The sequence below is a fragment of the Petromyzon marinus genome, chromosome 48 (genome assembly GCF_048934315.1).
Source record: "Petromyzon marinus isolate PM22_M1 ecotype Great Lakes invasive population chromosome 48, UKy_Petmar_22M1.pri1.0, whole genome shotgun sequence".
In the NCBI taxonomy this organism is placed as follows: Eukaryota; Metazoa; Chordata; class Hyperoartia; order Petromyzontiformes; family Petromyzontidae; genus Petromyzon; species Petromyzon marinus.
The window spans coordinates 8,761,114-8,782,000 of NC_133714.1; the positions used below are offsets into that span (position 1 = coordinate 8,761,114).

The 20,887-nt window shown below is 57.1% G+C and overlaps 1 protein-coding gene across 1 annotated transcript in view; it reads right to left on the reverse strand.

Moving 5' to 3' along the window:
- LOC116952738 (stabilin-2-like) overlaps positions 1–20,887 on the reverse strand; it is a 132,289-nt gene that overhangs the window by 47,741 nt on the left and 63,661 nt on the right. Inside the window, exons 28-42 of the mRNA XM_076074418.1 lie at positions 18,777–18,824; positions 18,285–18,400; positions 16,874–16,985; positions 14,173–14,250; positions 13,604–13,699; positions 12,305–12,409; positions 9,231–9,362; positions 8,693–8,821; positions 7,284–7,340; positions 6,295–6,402; positions 4,049–4,268; positions 3,065–3,160; positions 2,163–2,208; positions 1,353–1,435; positions 271–396 (exon numbers count right to left, since the gene is read on the reverse strand). Of these exons, the coding sequence (XP_075930533.1) occupies positions 271–396; positions 1,353–1,435; positions 2,163–2,208; positions 3,065–3,160; positions 4,049–4,268; positions 6,295–6,402; positions 7,284–7,340; positions 8,693–8,821; positions 9,231–9,362; positions 12,305–12,409; positions 13,604–13,699; positions 14,173–14,250; positions 16,874–16,985; positions 18,285–18,400; positions 18,777–18,824 (1,552 nt within the window). The remainder of the gene's footprint in view (positions 1–270; positions 397–1,352; positions 1,436–2,162; positions 2,209–3,064; positions 3,161–4,048; positions 4,269–6,294; positions 6,403–7,283; positions 7,341–8,692; positions 8,822–9,230; positions 9,363–12,304; positions 12,410–13,603; positions 13,700–14,172; positions 14,251–16,873; positions 16,986–18,284; positions 18,401–18,776; positions 18,825–20,887) is intronic.

The following is a 20,887-nucleotide window of genomic DNA, read 5'->3' on the forward strand; positions in this document are numbered from 1 at the left end:
CGTCACCGCCACTTAGTGGCGAATGGCGGTTGCTGTTGTGCATCTGTACGTGTGTGTGTACCATTTGTACGTGCGTGTGCACCTTTACGTGTGCGCGCGTACCTCTGTGCGTGTGTGCGTACGTACCTCTGTACGTGTGTGTGTGTGCGTGCCTCTGTGTGTGTGTGCGTACGTACCTCTGTACGTGTGTGTGTGTGTGCGTGCCTCTGTGTGTGTGTGTGTGCGCGCGTGCCTCTGTGCGTGTGTGCGCGCGCGTGCGTGCGTGCGTGCCTTCACAGATGACTCCATCCCCAGTGAATCCCTGCATGCAGGTGCAGGTGCGAAGGCCGGGCTGGGTGCGTGTGCACGAAGCGAACACCGAGCAGCCCCCGTTGTCTCTCTGGCACGCGTCCACCGCTATGGGGTGGGGCGGGGGAGGGGAGGAGGTTACACAGACAAAGATCCCCCACCGTGTAGCCTCAACAGACTGTAGGGGCAAGTGCTGTTACGCGAGTGGCACTTATGAAGGCCGGTAACGGCACACGAGGGGGGGGGTGGCCAACACCACGCACGGCCGCCTTTGTCTCCCCAGTGGCGATGTTTACACGCCACACCAGGTACTCATTTTGAGGCTGAGTCGACCTAGGGGAGGCCCGGGACCGGTTCAGGTAATCGTCACTGGTGTTGGCCGTGAGCGGGAATCGAACCCGGGTCGCCGGGTTCGTAGCGCAGCGTAGCGCTAACCGTGACGGTGATGCTGATGTTTGTTGGTGATGTTGCTGGTGTTGAAGGCTCCAATGTTGATATTGATGGTGCTGATGTTGGTGATGTTGATGTTGAAGGTGATGTTGCTGGTGATGTCGATGTTGATGGTCCTGGTGTCAGTGTTGGCGATGCTGATGTCGATGGTGAGGTTGCTGGTGATGTTGATGGCCCTGGTGTGAGTAATGTAGATGGCGATGTTGATGGTCATGGCCCTGGTATCAACGATGGCGATGTTGATGGTGACGTTGACGGTGCTGATGTCAGTGACGTTGATGGCGATGGCGATGTTGATGGTGCTGATGACAGTGATGTTGATGGTGATGTTGATAGTGCTGATGACAGTGATGTTGATGGCGATGTTGACGGTGCTGATGTCAGTGACGTTGATGGCGATGTTGATGGTGCTGATGACAGTGATGTTGATGGTGATGTTGATAGTGCTGATGACAGTGACGTTGATGGCGATGTTGATGGTGCTGATGACAGTGATGTTGATGTTGATAGTGCTGATGACAGTGACGTTGATGACGATGTTGATGGCGATGTTGACGGTGCTAATGACGTTGATGACGTTGATGGCGATGTTGATGGCGTGCGCCGTTCCCTACCCGTGCAGTCACTGCCGTTCCCCGTGAACCCCGCGGCACAAACGCACGACGGGGCACCACCCCCAGCAGCGCCAGCTACACAGCTGGTGGGGGGGGGTCATGGGGTCAATGGGTCAGAGGTCATGGACTCGGAAGATCAAGAGGGAGAGAGGGGACAGCTTGTGTCGAGCAGTGGTTCTCAACCGGGGGTTCGCGGCAGCGTCCCAGGGGGTATGTGAAGAGGTGATTATAAATGTGTGACATTAGCTCGTACATGAGAGTCACTGGTGCATAGTCACGTGTGAATCTGCCAAGATAAAATAACTACGGGAACATTTAAACCCATTTGCATACCTGTCAACCCATTATCAGCGCCCTACCTAATTACACACCAATTCAGACCTTAACGTTCATCCTACAAAGCTCCATCACAAGGGAGAAGCACAGACAAAATACATTCTTTTGCCCGTATTGAAACGGCTGTACGCCTTACGGACCTCAATTCCCCTGTACAAGAATACGGGCTAAACCGTATGGGTCGACACGGTATGCGCATGGTAATCTGGAACGAGATAAAAGACCTTTCTAAACTCACTGATCGTCAACAGTGCGGGTTTCCAAGAGTAACCAGCCAGAGCGCGCAGGGCGGCCGCTGACAATTCTTTTTCATTCGCTTGCACGTGACCGGCTAGTCGGGATAATAGCTCGCGAAATGGACAATTCGTGAACACGTGGATGTTCATTATTAACACGTTAATTTCTCAGAACCCACGTGGGGTCAGGCAAGGCGCGGGGGTGACTGGGTTGTGTGTGTGCATGTAGATGACCTACTTGGCACTCGAGTGGCACGTCTTGTTGCAAAGGTCATCTTTTATTCCTGAAATGAACGCGCGGAATCGCCCTTAAGCATCATCGAGGGTCAGGGTCTATCCACTGCTCGCTTAAGTCCTCCTCAAGCCATCATTTTCGCCGTCAGTCAAGATCTATCCACTGCTGCATGAAAGCTTACCCGACCCAAACCATCATCAGCCGTGGTCCACGCGCTGTTTGATAATTGCCCCAGCGTTATCATCATCGCCATTAGCATCAGAATGATCTTTCACCGATTGCTTCTCAGTAACTCAGCAAATCCACCCGGGACTGGAAAACCCGGGGTGGAGCCCGTGGCCTCCTCAACCTGGTGCCACATGAAAGGACTGGAGGTCATGGGGTCAAGGGGTCAATGAGTGGCGAAGCTAAAACTCAACCAAACTATTTTTATTTTACCAGGTAAGGCTCAACCTGCCATGTAGCTCTTTTTCAGAAGCGACATGACCACCAATAATAGCCCAACGAAGTGGCTTATTATCATCATCGTCACGTGGAAATAAATTTATAGCAGCGGCCAAACACTCTAAAACGCGTGACTTTGATTCTAAATGCGGAGGGAAAAACCGGAGGACGGGAGAAAAATCCACGCGACGACGCGGAGAGAGAGAGAGAGACACGCAAACTCCAAATACACAACAGGCGTCAGGGTCGGCATCGAACCCACGAACTCCTGGATACCAAGCGAGTTATTTAACATCTCCTAGCCAACGCGGCGCCCTAGGGTGCCAGAGCCACAGAAGGTGGACAGGAGCAGAGGGCCCCCCATTTCATTCCTCGGTTCCGGGGGCCCCGTGCAAACCACGCCCCCCCCCCCCGCGTCACCGGGGTAAGGGGGTCAAGAGGTCGGGTCGTGGGTCACCCACGCTCGTCGCAGCGGATTCCACGCCAGCCCACGGCGCAGCTGCAGCTCCCGTCGCCCTGCTCGCCGTCCCGGCAGCGCCCGTTGACGCACACGCAGTCTGCACGCACGCACGCACGCACGCACGCACGCACGCACGCACGCACGCACGCACGCACGCACGCACGCACGCACGCACGCACGCACGCACGCACGCACGCACGCACGCACGCACGCACGCACGCACGCGAGTGTGAGCGCGAGTGTGAGCGCGAGCGCGATGTCGATGCACTATGAGCCCAGGTCACCGGGTTGAGAGTGCAGCGCACTGACTACTGTGTGCACACACGCCCATCGCGCACACACATCACACCCCCATGACACATCGCAGACTTCCATCACACGCACACACACACACCGCACACACATCACATGCACACCCATCAGACACTCACGCCCATCGCGCACACACATCACACACCCATGACACATCGCAGACTTCCATCACACACACCACACACCGCACACACATCACACACACACCCATCAGACACTCACGCCCATCGCGCACACACATCACACACCCATGACACATCGCAGACTTCCATCACACGCACACACATACCACACACCGCACACCCATCAGACACTCACGCCAATCACACACACACACATCACACCCCCATGACACATCGCAGACTTCCATCACACACACACACACCACACACCGTACACACATCACATGCACACCCATCAGACACTCACGCCAATCACGCACACACACACATCACACCACATGACACATCACAGACTTCCATCACACCCATCACACACATCACATGCACACCCATCAGACAGACACACACACACACACCTATCAGACACACACACCGCACACCCATCAGACACACACACACCTATCACACACACACACACCCATCACACACGCGCACCCATCACACACACGGCCGGGGGCCCCCGTCACCGCAGGAACGGCGGTGGCAGTCACCTTGCAGGCAGCTGTGGCCGAACTTCCCCGGCTCGCATTGCTGGCACGCGCGCCCCGTGTAGCCCTCCTGGCACGCGCACGTGCCCGTGCCGTTGAGCCCGTCGCTGCACACCCCGTGGCCCCCGCACGCCCCCCCCCCCACGCCGTCGGCCCCCGCCTCCACCTGCCCCGGGCAGGCGGCACACGGAGGCCCGAAGAAGCCCTCGCAGCAGTCGGCCGTCTACACGGAGGCGGTGGATTGGGGGGGGGTGGGCAGAGGTACGTCGTGAGCGCGCGTGCGTGGTGCACATAGCCCGGCACCATCGCCGCCGTGACGTCGCCGCCGCTTGGCGGCGAATGGCGGTTGTTGTTGTTGTTGCTGTGTGTTGAACGTGTGTCACGGAGGCAAAGGGTGCGTGCGTGCGTGCGCGTGTGCGTGTTGAACTTCTTTCACAACCGTACGTAGTCAACCGTGCTAATCGTGGGTGCGGTGGGATGAGATCGAAGTGGACCTACAGCTCTGCTTTGTAGGCCTGGTCAAGATCGACAGGCCAGGGCTCTGGGTTGTTCTTCTCTCTGCTCACAATCATTGAGGACCTTCACGATGGTGGGCAGGCCTGGGTAAAGGTTAGTTTAACACGTAGGCTTTCATGACCAATATCATCCATAATACAGGTTTTCTGGGTTAGATTGCATAAATATAAATGTGTTGTTAAACCCGCCACCACCCTACACAGCAAGTTTGTAAGGCTTGTCACGTAAACGTGATGCTAGTTGTAATTACTGGTGAAATGTCGTACTCGGATTGTAAATGTTGCAGTGGATTTGCTCTCCAACACACCGGTGTGCTGTACTAGTAACACATTGGAACGTTCTGCTTACGTGAAAAACTTTACCAATTGGTTGTGTCGGGTGGTGGCGGGTTAAACAACACATTTATATTTACGCGATCAAACCCCAAACAAACCTATATTATGGCTGGGTAAAGCTATGTGGCCTGGAGTCAGAGCCATTCCCTGTTCACCTTGGGGCGCGAAAGGGATGCCATCTGGTCCCAAGATTACCTAACATCCATTTCGACCACGTAGTTTGAAAAGTTTTCCGTGGCTGTACCAGAGGAATCTTAATCTGGTACAGATACAATGGGAGGCTGATCTATGCCCGGGCGCTGTCAAGGGGATGGCTCCCGATTGGTCAACCACGTTACGTATCTTCTTTGGTTCTTTCGGTAAAGTCACGTAGAATGAGAATAAAATAATACATTGATAAAATAAAATAACACAATAATATTCTCACGACGTTTCGGCCACAACACAAGCGGCCTTCATCAGGTGAAGGGACGAGACTGTCTGGAGGACAGTCTCGTCCCTTCACCTGATGAAGGCCGCTTGTGTTGTGGCCGAAACGTCTTGAGAATATTATTGTGTTATTTTATTTTATCAATTTATTATTTTATTCTCATTCTACGTGACTTTACCAAAAGAACCAAAGAAGATGAATCCTTGCAGTCACGAAAGCTTTAAATCGAAACATGTTACGTATGCCGATGATCTGAAAATCGCTGCCCACTTGGAGGAGTTTGTGACGCTGTTGGCTGACCTAGAGCGCGCTACTAAGAGACGTGGCCTTACCCCATCAGCACCACAAAAACAAAGCACCTGCCCGGGTATTTTGTGCCACCTCCTGCACTGTGAGTGATGGGGCAGTTGTGTAGAGAGTGGAGAAGTCTCCATACTTGGCTGCGATGGCTGGGTCACGTAGCCCGCGTGACCCAGCCACCGCATGCCCAAGCAGATTCTGTTTGGCCGCACAGGGAGGGCTAGATGGGCGCAGCACGGACTAGTGGAGAGATGGAGCTGATGCGGTACAAGAGGACGTGGAGCTGAGTGGACTTGCCGATGACCGGTACCAGCGGTGTCAAGATCGGCCTCTGTGGAAGAGGCTCGTGAAGGACGCTGCTATTGGGCAGTTGGAGGCAGTCGCCCTCCAACAACAACGGAGGGCGGAGGAGCGACGCTCACAACAACGAGCGGAGCGCCGGGCGGCTAAAACGCAGTGAGTTGGTACAGCGGGGAGCACAGGCGATGCATCCATCGGTCATCCCAGTTGGTCAACCCATGGCACCCGGGTCTGTCCAGTAACTTCCTACCAGCAGCGAGCCATCGAGACTTCACGTGGCCTCAAAGGATGCACCTAGCCTGGCACAAGAGCCGTGGTGACGTCACCGCCACTCAGCGCTGTTGTTGTTGTTGTTGGTGGCCACTCACGATGACGGTGCGTGCACAGTTGGAGCGGCAGCCCAGGAACATCTGGCGGCGGCCCAGGAAGTAGCGGAGGTAGATGCAGTTAGACTTGCGGCGTGGACCCGGACCCTCCTGCACACGAGCGGGTGAACACGTGTGGGTGAACGCACCGGTGCACGGGTGAACACATGGGTGAACTACACGTGGGTGAAGACGAGCGGGTGAACACATGGGTGAACAACACATGGGTGAAGACGCGCGGGTGAAGACGCGCGGGTGAACAACATGTGGGTGAACGGACCGGTGCGCGGGTGAACACATGGGTGAACTACACGTGGGTGAAGACGAGCGGGTGAACACATGTGGGTGAACGTGCTGGTGCTCGCGTGAACACATGGGTGAACAACACGTGGGTGAAGACGCGCAGGTGAAGACGCATGGGTGAACGCACTGGTGCGCGTGTGAACACATGGGTGAACAACACGTGGGTGAACAAGTGTGGGTGGATACACGGGTGAACAACAAATTGGTAACACGCGCGGGTGAATACAGATGTTCATGTGGGTGAGCATGCGGGTGAACACGCGGATAAACACAGGTGTGTATGCGCAAGTGAACACACACGCAAGTGAACATGCACATCCTGCTCTGTACACACAAGAACAAACACACGTGAATGCACACGCACTAACAAACGAACACATGCATGAATACAAGAATGTACAGATGTTCATGTGGTCGTGCAGGAGTTCACGTGGTAGTACAGGTATAAATGTAGTTATATAGGTGTTCACGTGATTGGACGGGTGTTCACGTGGTTTTACAGGTGTTCATGTGCTTCCACAGGTGTTCACGTGCCTGTACAGGTGTTCACGTGACTGAACAGGTGTTCACGTGCTTGTACAGGCGTTCACGTGCTTATACAGGTGTTCACGTGGTTGTGCAGGTGTTCATGTGGTTGTGCAGGTGTTCGCGTGCCTGAACGAGTGTACGGGTGTCCAGGTAGCACTCACCACAGGCACCGTGCCAAGAGGGCAGTCGGGCTTGAATTGGCAGCTCGAGCATTTGCTCTGAGATGGAAACACGGGGTCAGAGGTCACACGGGGGTCACACGGGGTCGGGGTCACACGCGGTCGGGGTCACACGGGGCCATGCGGTCACGAGGTCAGAATCAACATTGTCAAAGTTTCAAGGTCATCAATTTCGTGTTCCGAGGTGACACCAGGGATAGGATCTCACGAGGGGAGTGAGACGCGGGGCGCGAGTCTGCCGACCGAGTAGCGAGGTGGCCGACGAGTGCTGCTCCGTGCGATCCCAACGGAGCGATTTGTGGGTAATGGTGGGATTGGCGAAAAAGTTTAACCTTGACACAGCGAAGTGAGAGAGGGGGCGTGGCAGAGCGAATGTTTGTGCGAGCGGCGACGCAGGGGTTAGCGCCGCGCTGCTCTGCGGTCCTGGCGACCCGGAATTTATAGCAGCCAAATACTCTCAAAGCGTGATTCTACGTGCGCAGGGAGGAACCCGGAGGACCCGGAAAACATCCACGGGACCACGGCGAGAGAGAGAGAGAGAGACACGCAAACTCCAAATATACAGCAGCAGGCGTCAGGGTCAGGATCGAACCCACGACCTCCTGTATACCTGGCGAGGTAGTTAACATCTCCTAGCCACCGTGATGATGATGAGAGAGAGACACGCAAACTCCAAATATACAGCAGGCGTCAGGGTCGGGATCGAACCCACGACCTCCTGTAGACCAGGCGAGGTAGTTAACATCTCCTAGCCACCGTGATGATGATGAGAGAGAGAGAGACGCAGACTCCAAATATACAGCAGCAGGCGTCAGGGTCGGGATGGAACCCACGACCTCCTGCGTACCAGGCGAGGTAGTTAACTACGCTCACAGACGACGGCAACGAATCTCCCCGGCTGGTTGCTTCCTTTGACGGCCTCGGGGAACTCGTGGCCATGGAGTGAGATTTCGTTCACGCGGGAATTCGATTGCGTTCATCTAAAAGCGTCCGCAATTTGTCAAACGCGAAATGTCGTACACAGAACATCCCTAGATCGAGGGATACCTGGATAAGGGGGATCTTACCCCTTCGTGAGGGTGAGTGAGGGAGCGAGAGGGTGAGTGTGAGTAAGTGAGTGAGGGTGAGCGAGCGAGTGAGGGTGAGCGAGTGAAGGTGAGCGAGTGAAGGTGAGCGAGTGAGGGTGAGCGAGTGAGGGTGAGCGAGCGAGGGTGAGCGAGTGAGGGTGAGCGAGTGAGGGTGAGCGAGTGAGGGTGAGCGAGTGAGTGTGAGCGAGCGAGTGAGTGTGAGCGAGCGAGTGAGTGTGAGCGAGCGAGTGAGTGTGAGCGAGCGAGTGAGTGTGAGCGAGCGAGTGAGTGTGAGCGAGTGAGTGTGAGTGAGTGTGAGCGCACCAGCGTGAGTGTGGTCTCGTTGGTGTCACAGCGGTTGTGCAGCACGGACAGCACGCGGGCCACTCCGTGCACCACGCCGCGGTCCGTCTCCACGTCCGCGTTGTCCACCGCCACGTTGTTCACCAGCAGCTGAGACGCAACAGCATCGTCCGGCATCGTCATCATCCGCGTCGTCGTCATCGTCGTCGTCGTCATCATCGTTGTCATCGTCATCATCATCGTTGTCGTCATTGGTGTCGTCATCGTCGTCATCATCATCGTCGTCGTCATCGGTGTCGTCATCGTCGTCATCATCATCGTCGTCATCTTCCTCATCGTCGTCGTCGTCGTCATCATCATTGTCATCGTCGTCATCATCGTCGTCATTGTCGTCATCATCATCATGATCGTCATCATCATCATCATCGTTGTCGCCATCGTCGCCATCATCATCATCATCGCTGTCGTCATCGTCGTCGTCATCATCATCATCGTTGTCGTCGTCGTCATCGTCGTAATCATCATCGTCATTGTGTGCTCGTCGAGTGCAGCGCCGTGCCTGCCCGTCGTGGGAGAAGAATCCCAGCTGGTAGGAGGCGCCCAGCATGGTGGGGCGGTGCATGCCGGCCCGCAGGTCCCGCGCCATCAGCTTCTCTCCCAGGATCACGTGGTACATCACCTGCTCGTCATTCTGCACACACACGAGAGACAAAGGTAACCCGTGTAGCCTCAACAGACTTTTGGGGCAAGTGCGGTGAGCGAGCACGGCACACGACGGGTTGGCCTTGGGGAGAACCCAGGACCGGTTCAGACAATCGTCACCGGTGTTGGTCGGGAATCGAACTCGGGTCGCCGGGTTCGTAGCGCAGTTCGCTAACCGCTACACTACCGTTCCCCGCATTCTGCACACACACACACACACAGACAAAGGTCCCCCATGTAACCTTTTGCAGATTGCTGGGGCAAGTGCCGTTAGCAAGTAGGACCTATGAAGACCGGCACGGCACACCTATGAGCGGGTGGTGTGTCACAGTGCTGCTGTTTACACGTCCACACATAACAACAACAACCGCCATTCGCCACTAAGTGGCGGTGATGTCACCACGACGCTTGTGCCAGGCCATGTGCACCTTGAGGCCACGTGAAGTGTCGAACGCCCGCTGGCAGGAGGTCACGGGGCAGACCCAGGTGCCACGGGTCGACTGACTGAGACGACTGGCTGATGCACCACCTGTGCCCCCTACTGTGCCAACCTGCTGCACTTTAGCCACCCGGCGCTCCGCTCGTTGTTGTGAGCATCGCTCCTCCGCCCTCCGTTGTTGTTAGAGGGCGACTGCCTCCAACTGCCCAGTAGCGTCCTTCACGAGCCTCCTCCACAGAGGCCGATCTTGACACCGCTGGTACCAGTCGTCGGCAAGTCCACTCAGCTCCACGTCCTCCTGTACCACATCACTCCATCTCTTCTCTAGCCCGTGCCGCGCCCGTTTAGCCCCCTCGATCCGGCCGAACAAAAGCTGTTTCGGCATGCGGTGGCTGGGCATGCGGGCTACATGACTCAGCCAATGCAGCTTTGCCTGCCGGAGGAGCTCACCGATGGGACCCTACCCAGATCTTTCAAGGATTTGTGAGCTCCTCACACAATCCATCCTGGTTAAACCCAGGATGGATCGTAGGCAGGCTAGCCTAAATGTTTCTAACCGGCGAAGATGCTCGATTAAGGGGGTCCACGTTTCGCAAGCGTAGAGAAGGGAGGGAATAAGCGTGGCCGAGAAGACCTAAAGCTTAGTGCGGAGCGATAGACCAGGTAGCTTCCACACAGCGTTACACAACCGATGAAAAGATATTGCCGCTCGACTGATTCGGAGACCTCTGCTGTTAAACTGGAGCCGGTCATAAGCACACTGCCCAGGTATGGGAAACTCTCCACTCTCTCCACAACTGCCCCATCACCGATTGGGAGTTGTGTGGGTGGAGTGTCCGATGGTACAAAATACCCCAGGCAGGTGCTTAGTTTTGGTGGGGCTGACGGTAAGGCCCCACCTCTTAGTGGCACGCTCCAGTCTCAGCAGCAGCGTCTCAAACGCCTCCTCTGAATGAGCAGCTACTACCAAATCATCGGCATACATAACGTGGTTGAGCAACACGCACACACACACGCACTCCACGTGTATATTCGCACACATGCACGTAGACATTCTTGGCTGGAGTCTAGATTGTATGTACAGTAAAACCTTGGATTGCGAGCACAATTCGTTCCGGAAACGTGTTTGTAATCCAAAGCACTCGCATATCAAAGCACTCGCATATCAAAGCACTCGTATATCAGTTGTGATCACGTGACGCTCGGCAGTACAAAGCATGTACACGTACTACTACTACTCATATTGCAAGACCCTCGCTCGTTTATCAAATTAATATTTACTTTAAAAAATGTGCTCGTCTTGCGAAACACTCGCAGACCAAGTTACTCGCAAACCACAAGGCTTTACTGTACATGTTGAACTTCTTTTGTACCATACGTAGCCAACCGTGCTGAATCGGCGGTGCAGGTGAAGGACAACAAACTAACACAACAACAAGGAGTTCTACAGAAATTAGTTTGTCAACCTAGACGATGATTCAAAAGTGCATCACAGCTCCCAGTGGCTTCCTGATATCGGAAGGAAGAGCGTTCCAGACGGCCGCAGCAGCGGCGCCATCTGCAAGCGCCGCGATGTGGTGACCACCACCGGAGTTCGCATGGTGATGGTTCATAGCTCGTTGACGAGATCGGCGAGGTGATTGTGGTTCTTTATTTTTGTTTTTACGATCAGAGGAAACAAGAAGATGCTCGGTGTAGTCGGCACTTTGCTCCGTTCATCATTTCGTTTTGTTTTTATGCTTTGCTTTATGTAAACCCCCCCCCCCCCATTTTAAATGAAAGACCCAACAAAATATTGTTTTCTTTTTTTAGTCTGCTCTCCTTACCCCTTCCCTCTCTCTCTACCCCCCTCTCTGCCCCCCCTCTCTCTCTGCCCCCTCTCTTCCTACTCCATTTCGCTCTCTCTCTCTCTCGGTCACTCTCTCGCTCTCTCTCCCTTTTTTATAACTACGACAAGTGCTGCATCTGCACGCAGCCCTTCCCACAGTCAAACGGCCTCCGACGGGTAGCTCACTCATATCTGCACGCACAGAGCTCTCCACCGTCATCTGCCACCGAGCACGCGGCCTCCTCCGGCGCCCACTGCTCCTTGAAGGCCGGCACGGCGTGGGTCAGCCGCGCGGTGATTGTGGTTTCATTCGTGGCAAGCACTTTGTGTGCGTGCTGAGTGCGACCTTTTAACGAATTCGTTCGGCAACCGGAAGCCAATGGCGCTCTGCGAGCACCGCACGGACACGTTGGGACCTTGCGCTGCCCCGTCACGACCCGTGCCCGAGAATGTTGCACACGCTGCAGCTTGGTGGCGATGTTTTTTTGTTTGTTTTGCCAGACGTCCAGTAGAGCAGTGAGTTGCAATGATAGTGTCAGGGCTGGCGAGAGGTGCCCGGGCGTGTGGGCTGGTGTGGAAATAGGGTCAGGGATTAAGGTTGAGGGGGTGGGGGTTCAAGAGGGGGGTGGGGGCTGTGGGTGGGGGGCTGGCTAATGGGAGGTACCGGGTGCGTGGGTCGCTCTTTGCGGAATTGGTCCATGGCCTCCTGGCTGGGAGCGAACACCGTGTAGGCCTCGGACCGCTCGACCCGCCCGATCAGCTCGTACTCCTGGTAAGCACAGGGGTGAGCGAGCACGGGGGTGAGTGGGCGAGTGGGTGAGTGACTCGGTGAGCGAGTGACTCGGTGAGTGAATGGGTAAGTGACTTGGTGAGCGACTCAGTTAGTGAGCGGGTGAGTGGGTGGGTGAGTGAGCGAGTGGGTGAGTGAGTGAGTGAGTGGGTGGTGAGTTAGTGGGTGAGTAGGTGGGTGGGTGAGTGAGTGGGTGAGTGAGTGGGTGGGTGAGTGTGTGATTGGGTGAGTGAATTAGTGAGTGACTCGGTGAGTGAGTGAATGGGTGGGTGAGTGGGTGAGTGAGTGGGTAAGTGGGTGGGTGAGTGAGTGGGTGAGTGAGTGGGTGGGTGAGCGCGTGATTGGGTGAGTGAATGAGTGAGCGAGCGAGTGGGTGGGTGGGTGGGTGAGTGAGTTGGTGGGTGGGTGAGTGGGTGGGTGGGTGGGTGAGTGAGTGAGTGAGTGGGTGGGTGGGTGGGTGAGTGAGCGAATGAGTCAGCGAGTAAGTGGGTGGGTGGGCGGGTGAGTGAGTGGGTGAGTGGGTGAGTGATTGGGTGAGTGAGTGGGTGAGTGGGTGAGTGATTGGGTGAGTGAGTGCGTGGGTGGGTGGGTGAGTGAGTGAGTGAGTTGGTGGGTGGGTGAGTGAGTGATTGGGTGGGTGGGTGAGTGAGTGGGTGAGTGGGTGAGTGGATGGGTAGGTGGGTGAGTGAGTGAGTGAGTGGTGGGTGGGTGGGTGGGTGGGCGGGTGAGTGGGTGGGTGAGTGCGTGATTAGGTGAGTGAATGCGTGAGCGGGTGAGTGGGTGGGTGGGCGGGTGAGTGAGTGAATGAGTGAGTGGGTGAGTCATTGTGTGAGTGAATGAGTGAGTGGGTGAGTGAGTGGGTGAATGAGTGGGTGGATGTGTGGGTGAGTGGGTGAATGAGTGGTTGAGTGGGCGAGTAGATGGATGGGTGGGAGAGTGAGTGAGTGAGTGGGTGGGTGGGTGGATGGGTGGGTGAGTGAATGAGTGGGTGGGTGAGTGGGTGGGTGGATGGGTGGGTGAGTGAATGAGTGGGTGGGTGAGTGGGTGGGTGAGTGAATGAGTGGGTGGGTGGGTGGGTGGATGGGTGGATGGGTGAATGAATGAGTGGGTGGGTGGGTGGATGGGTGGGTGAGTGAATGAGTGGGTGGGTGAGTGGATGGGTGGGTGAGTGACCGTGAGGAGCTCCTGGAATGTGCTGTATTGAGGCATCTGTCCGAGCCGCGTGTGGAGATCGGGGAGATTCTGAATGTTGCGTGACGGCAGCACCATCTGACACGACAGCCATAACAACAACCACAACAACCACGACAATCACAATCACCACACAAATAACCACGTGTAGCCTGTAACAGACTGTTGGGGCAAGTGTGCCGGAATGGCACACGAGGTGGTGGGTATGGCGAGCACCACGCCCGGCCGCAGTTGTAATGTTAACACATCCCATCAGGTGCTCATTTGAGGCCGAGTCGACCTAGGGGAGGCCCAGAACCGGTTAACCGATACACACACACACACAGAGACACGTGTCTCTGTGTGTGTGTGTGTAGCGCTAACCGCTACACACACACACAGAGACACGTGTGTCTGTGTGTGTGTGTGTCTGGAACCTCACGCTTATCCCAAGCCTGCACAGTCATCCCTGCTATGGTAGCGGTGAATTCCCCTCTTCATTTACGAACGCGATTGTCGATTATCGGGGGTGAGTGCAGGTGGTGAGCGCAGGTGCTGAGCGGGATGCTCACCCGGTCGATGACGTGGACGATGCCGTTGGATGCCATCACATCGGAGGCCACCACCATCGCATCCCCGATGGTCAAATTCTGCGATGGGAGAACACTGCTTGTATCACGGCGATGGTGATGAATCCTAAGACTCGTGTTCAGGAGGGTCCTGCCGCCCCTGCCGCTACATTGGAGGTGTTTATCTGTCAGATGTCTTCAGCCCAACTAATGGCGAGTCGTATGCATCATTATCATCGTCATCGTCGTCGTTGTTGTTGTTGTTGTTGTCGTTCACGTGGGTGAGGATACCGGAGCACCCGGAGAAAACCTCCCACGTCTTGCGCGAGAGGGGGCAACGCTGTATCCCCGTCAAGATGGGACAGATGGAGATTAGTCCACACCGTGCTGTGGCGCCTTCTCCTGGCTGAGCCAGGGCTACGGCTCCTCCTCGACGCCCACGGGGAAAAGAAGAACAAGAAGAACAAGAAGAACAACAAGAAGAACAAGAAGAAGAACACGAAGAACAAGAAGAACAACAATAAGAATAAGAAGAATAAGACGAAGAAGAAGAACAAGAAGAAGAAGAACAAGAAGAAGAACAAGAACAACAAGAAGAACAAGAAGAACAAGAACAAGAAAAAGAACAAGAAGAACAAGAAGAACAACAAGAAGAACAAGAAGAAGAACACGAAGAAGAACAAGAAGAAGAACAAGAAGAAGAACAAGAAGAAGAACAAGAAGAAGAACAAGAAGAAGAACAAGAACAACAAGAAGAAGAACAAGAAGAAGAACAAGAACAAGAACAACAAGAAGAACAAGAACAAGAAAAAGAACAAGAAGAACAAGAAGAACAAGAACACGAAGAACAAGAAGAACAAGGAGAAGAACAAGAAGAAGAACAAGAAGAAGAACAAGAACAAGAAGAAGAAGAACAAGAAGAAGAAGAACAAGAAGCATAAGAACAAGAAGCATAAGAACAAGAAGAACAAGAAGAAGGCCACGTGCAGCAGCGTAGCCACCGCCACCGGCACTGCGTGGCTCAAGGCACTCATAAAGACAAAGACAAAGCCCCACTCCCCGCCCCACAGTCTACGCAGGCTGTTGGGGCAAGTGCCGTCAGTCAGCAGCACCTATGCAGGCCGGGATGGCGTACGAAGGGGTGGCGTGTTCAGCACCGCCCCCTGGCTGGCTTTGTCTGCCCAGCGCCGATGTTTACACACCCAGGGCTGGCACAGGATCGCTTCCGGTGATCGCCACTGACGTTAGCCGTGAGCGCGAATTAAACTCGGGCCGCTCCCGTGCAGCGTCTTAACACACGCCCGGCAGTGAGTGGCGTGCGCATGCACACCACTCACCACACACACCACTCACCACACACACCACGCACCACACACACCACACACCACACACACCACTCACCACACACACCACACACACCACACACCACACACACCACACATACCACACACACCACACACCACACACCACACACACCACACACACCACACACACCACTCACCACACACACCACACACACCACACACCACACACCACACACACCACACACACCACACACCACACACACCACACACCACACACACCACGCACCACACACCACACACCACACACACCACACACCACACACACCACGCACCACACACACCACACACCACACACACCACGCACCACACACCACACACCACACACACCACACACCACACACACCACGCACCACACACACCACGCACCACACACCACACACCACACACACCACTCACCACACACACCATGCACCACACACACCACACACCACACACACCACGCACCACACACCACACACCACACACACCACACACCACACAGACCACGCACCACACACACCACACACCACACACACCACGCACCACACACACCACACACCACACACACCACACACCACACACCACACACACCACACACACCACACACACCACGCACCACACACACCACACACCACACACACCACGCACCACACACCACACACACCACACACACCACTCACCACACACACCACACACCACACACACCACACACCACACACCACACACACCACGCACCACACACCACACACCACACACACCCCGCACCACACACCACACACCACTCACCACACACCACACACACCACGCACGCCGGGCTGAGAGTCAGGGATGAACTTCGGTCGGGTCTGTCCGGGTCGGCAAAACCCAGCACACCGCATCCAGGATATCTCTCGCTGTAAGCCGCGGCTGCCAGTTGTCACGTGCCACGTACGGGGCGCCACGGTGGCAAGATGTTAACTACCTCGCCTGGTACACAGGAGGTCGTGGGTTCAATCCCAACCCCTGGAGTTGGCATGTTACCCCCGCGGTCACAAGGGATTGTTCTCTGGGTCCTCCAGTTTTCCCCTACACATCGAGAAACATGCATTTAGAGTATTTGGCTGCTATAAACTTACACATTACTTCGCTGAGCTATCGTTTGTGGCCAGGTCGCGACTGACGGAAGAGCTACATAGCTCAGTGGGCCTCACCTGGTAAAATAAACACAATTGTTGCCCTTCACTCTGTGCTCCACTGCCAACGGCACGGGAGAATTAACGCTCTGGCCGAAGGGTGACGATCGGGGGTGGGGGGGTCAGAGGTCAGGGGTCAGGGCTCGGTGGATCGGGGTGGCAAGGGTCGGGGGTGGGCAAGGGCGGCACCGTGCGTGAGCGGCCGAGGAGGAGCGTGGTGCCGGGCTGCAGCGTGGGCAGGCGGGTGCTGCCCCGCGACTCCAACTCCTGCAGGGAGAACCTTCCGGGCAGCACGTGCATCCTGCACGCCACGTGGGGGGTTTGGCAAAGGCAAAGATAAAGAACCCTGCCCCCCCCCCCCGCCCCTTCCCCGTGTAGTGTTTAACCGCAACGTCGGGGCGTGTGGGTAGTGTGGCCCAAAACCATGTCCGGGCCGCCTTTGTCTCCCCAGCGGTGACGCTTTTCCACGATGCATCAGGTACAAATTTTAGGGTTGAGTCGAGCTAGGTGAGGCCCAGGACCCGTTAAGATATTCGCCAGCGATGTTGGACGTTCGGAGCGCAGCGCGTTGACCGCTCCACTGCCGCTCCCCACAAAGACAAAGATCCCCCCCGTGTAGCGTTGAACAGAAACGTCGGGGCGAGTGCCGTGAGCAAGCAGCACACACGACAGAGTCGGTGACGGTGGCGCGCGCGTGTGTGTGTGCGTGTGTGCGTGCGTGTGTGCGCGTGTGTGTGTGTGCGTGTGTGCGTGCGTGTGTGTGCGTGTGTGCGTGTGTGTGTGTGTGCGCGTGTGTGTGTGTGCGTGTGTGCGTGCGTGTGTGCGTGTGTGTGTGTGTGCGTGCGTGTGTGTGCGTGTATGCTGTGTGTACTCTGTGTATGTGCTGTGTGTGTGTGTGCTGTGTGTACTCTGTGTGTGTGTGCTGTGTGTCATCTGTGTGTGTGTGCTGTGTATCATCTATGTGTGTGTGCTGTGTGTACTCTGTGTGTGTGCTGTGTGTACTCTGTGTGTGTGCTGTGTGTACTCTGTGTGTGTGCTGTGTGTGCTGTGTGTGTGTGCTGTGTGTACTCTGTGTGTGTGTGCTGTGTGTCATCTGTGTGTGTGTGCTGTGTATCATCTGTGTGTGTGCTGTGTGTCATCTGTGTGTGTGTGCTGTGTGTCATCTGTGTGTGTGTGCTGTGTGTCATCTGTGTGTGTGTGCTGTGTGTCATCTGTGTGTGTGTGCTGTGTGTCATCTATGTGTGTGTGCTGTGTGTCATCTGTGTGTGTGTGCTGTGTATCATCTATGTGTGTGTGCTGTGTGTACTCTGTGTGTGTGCTGTGTGTACTCTGTGTGTGTGTGCTGTGTGTCATCTGTGTGTGTGTGTGCTGTGTGTCATCTGTGTGTGTGTGCTGTGTGTACTCTGTGTGTGTGTGCTGTGTATCATCTATGTGTGTGTGCTGTGTGTCATCTGTGTGTGTGTGCTGTGTGTACTCTGTGTGTGTGTGCTGTGTGTACTCTGTGTGTGTGAGCTGTGTATCATCTATGTGTGTGTGTGCTGTGTATCATCTATGTGTGTGTGTGTGTGCTGTGTGTGTCGCGGCGGTGTGGCCGGCTCACTTGACAGCGCTGGCCGCCTCGCGCTCGCCGCTCCACGTCGTGTTGGCGATGACGCTCGCGGCGGGCACCAGCACGGTGAAGTTCCCGGAGGCCAGCGCCTCCCTGAGCGAGGCCCTCTGTGGGCCCACACGCAGACACGGCGAGGCCATATTTGGGGTTGTCCTTCGCCCCACCGCGTTCAACGCGTGCGCGTACGTGGACACAAGGTGAGCCGGAGGCCCCTCCCCCTTAACCCCTCCCTCCCTTCCTTGGCCCTGCCCACTTTCACACAGCCACGCCCACTCGCCGACTCAATCACCTGCACGCACCCACTCACTCGCCTGCACACGTGCCAACTCACTCACCTGCGCAATCACTCGGCCGCGTATCCACCTACTCACCCAACCACTCACCCACCTATCCACTCACCCACCGACTCACCCACCCACTCGTCCACCTCCCCAACCATACACTCACTCACATCACCTACTCACCCACTCACCACCGACTCACCTCAACCCAGGCATTGAACGGAGCAAACACGAAGGCAGACGCCAGCGTCTGAAAATGGAAGACACAAATCATGGGCATCAACCCAGCTCCCCCTGGGCCTCACTCCTACCCCAGGTCCACCTGGGCCACTCATTGCAATCCAACATTCTCTGAGCGACCCAATCAATTCCCCGGTCGTTCCAGGTCCCTCCTGCGAACCCAATGTCCCCTTGAGTCATCACTGCAAATCCCAGGTCTCCCTGGGTTCCGAATCCATTCCTCCGACTCCAGGTTACCCCAGATTCCTACTGCAAACCAAGATCTCTCTGGGCCCCGATTATATATCCCCAGGTCCCCCTAGGACCCTACTGTTGTCCATCATACCTCGACCCCCACCCTCACCGTGACCAGGTCCCCCTCCACCCCCACCTCACCGTGACCAGGTCCCCCTCCACCCCCACCCCCACCTCACTGTAACCAGGTCCCCCTCCACCCCCACCTCACCGTGACCAGGTCCCCCTCCACCCCCACCCCCACCTCACCGTGACCAGGTCCCCCTCCACCCCCACCCCCACTCTCACCGTGACCAGGTCCCCCTCCACCCCCACCTCACTGTGACCAGGTCCCCCTCCACCCCCACCTCACCGTGACCAGGTCCCCCTCCACCCCCACCCCCACCTCACTGTAACCAGGTCCCCCTCCACCCCCACCTCACCGTGACCAGGTCCCCCTCCACCCCCACCCCCACCTCACCGTGACCAGGTCCCCCTCCACCCCCACCCTCACTCTCACCGTGACCAGGTCCCCCTCCACCCCCACCCCCACTCTCACCGTGACCAGGTCCCCCTCCACCCCCGCCCCCACCCCCACCTCACCGTGACCAGGTCCCCCTCCACCCCCACCTCACCGTGACCAGGTCCCCCTCCACCCCCACCTCACCGTGACCAGGTCCCCCTCCACCCCCACCCTCACTCTCACCGTGACCAGGTCCCCCTCCACCCCCACCCCCACCTCACCGTGACCAGGTCCCCCTCCACCCCCACCTCACCGTGACCAGGTCCCCCCCCACCCCCACCTCACCGTGACCAGGTCCCCCCCCCACCCCCACCTCACTGTGACCAGGTCCCCCCCCACCCCCACCTCACCGTGACCAGGTCCCCCCCCACCCCCACCTCACCGTGACCAGGTCCCCCTCCACCCCCACCCCCACCCTCACCGTGACCAGGTCCCCCTCCACCCCCGCCCCCACCCCCACCTCACCGTGACCAGGTCCCCCCCCACCCCCACCTCACCGTGACCAGGTCCCCCTCCACCCCCACCTCACCGTGACCAGGTCCCCCTCCACCCCCACCCCCACCCTCACCGTGACCAGGTCCCCCCCCCACCCCCACCTCACCGTGACCAGGTCCCCCCCACCCCCACCTCACCGTGACCAGGTCCCCCCCCACCCCCACCTCACCGTGACCAGGTCCCCCTCCACCCCCACCCTCACTCTCACCGTGACCAGGTCCCCCTCCACCCCCACCTCACCGTGACCAGGTCCCCCTCCACCCCCACCCCCACCCTCACCGTGACCAGGTCCCCCCCCCACCCCCACCTCACCGTGACCAGGTCCCCCCCCACCCCCACCTCACCGTGACCAGGTCCCCCCCCACCCCCACCTCACCGTGACCAGGTCCCCCCCCACCCCCACCTCACCGTGACCAGGTCCCCCTCCACCCCCACCCTCACTCTCACCGTGACCAGGTCCCCCTTCACCCCCACCCTCACTCTCACCGTGACCAGGTCCCCCTCCACCCCCACCTCACCGTGACCAGGTCCCCCTCCACCCCCACCCCCACCCTCACCGTGACCAGGTCCCCCCCCCACCTCACCGTGACCAGGTCCCCCCCCACCCCCACCTCACCGTGACCAGGTCCCCCCCCACCCCCACCTCACCGTGACCAGGTCCCCCCCCACCCCCACCTCACCGTGACCAGGTCCCCCTCCACCCCCACCCTCACTCTCACCGTGACCAGGTCCCCCTCCACCCCCACCCTCACTCTCACCGTGACCAGGTCCCCCTCCACCCCCACCCCCACCCTCACCGTGACCAGGTCCCCCCCCCACCCCCACCTCACCGTGACCAGGTC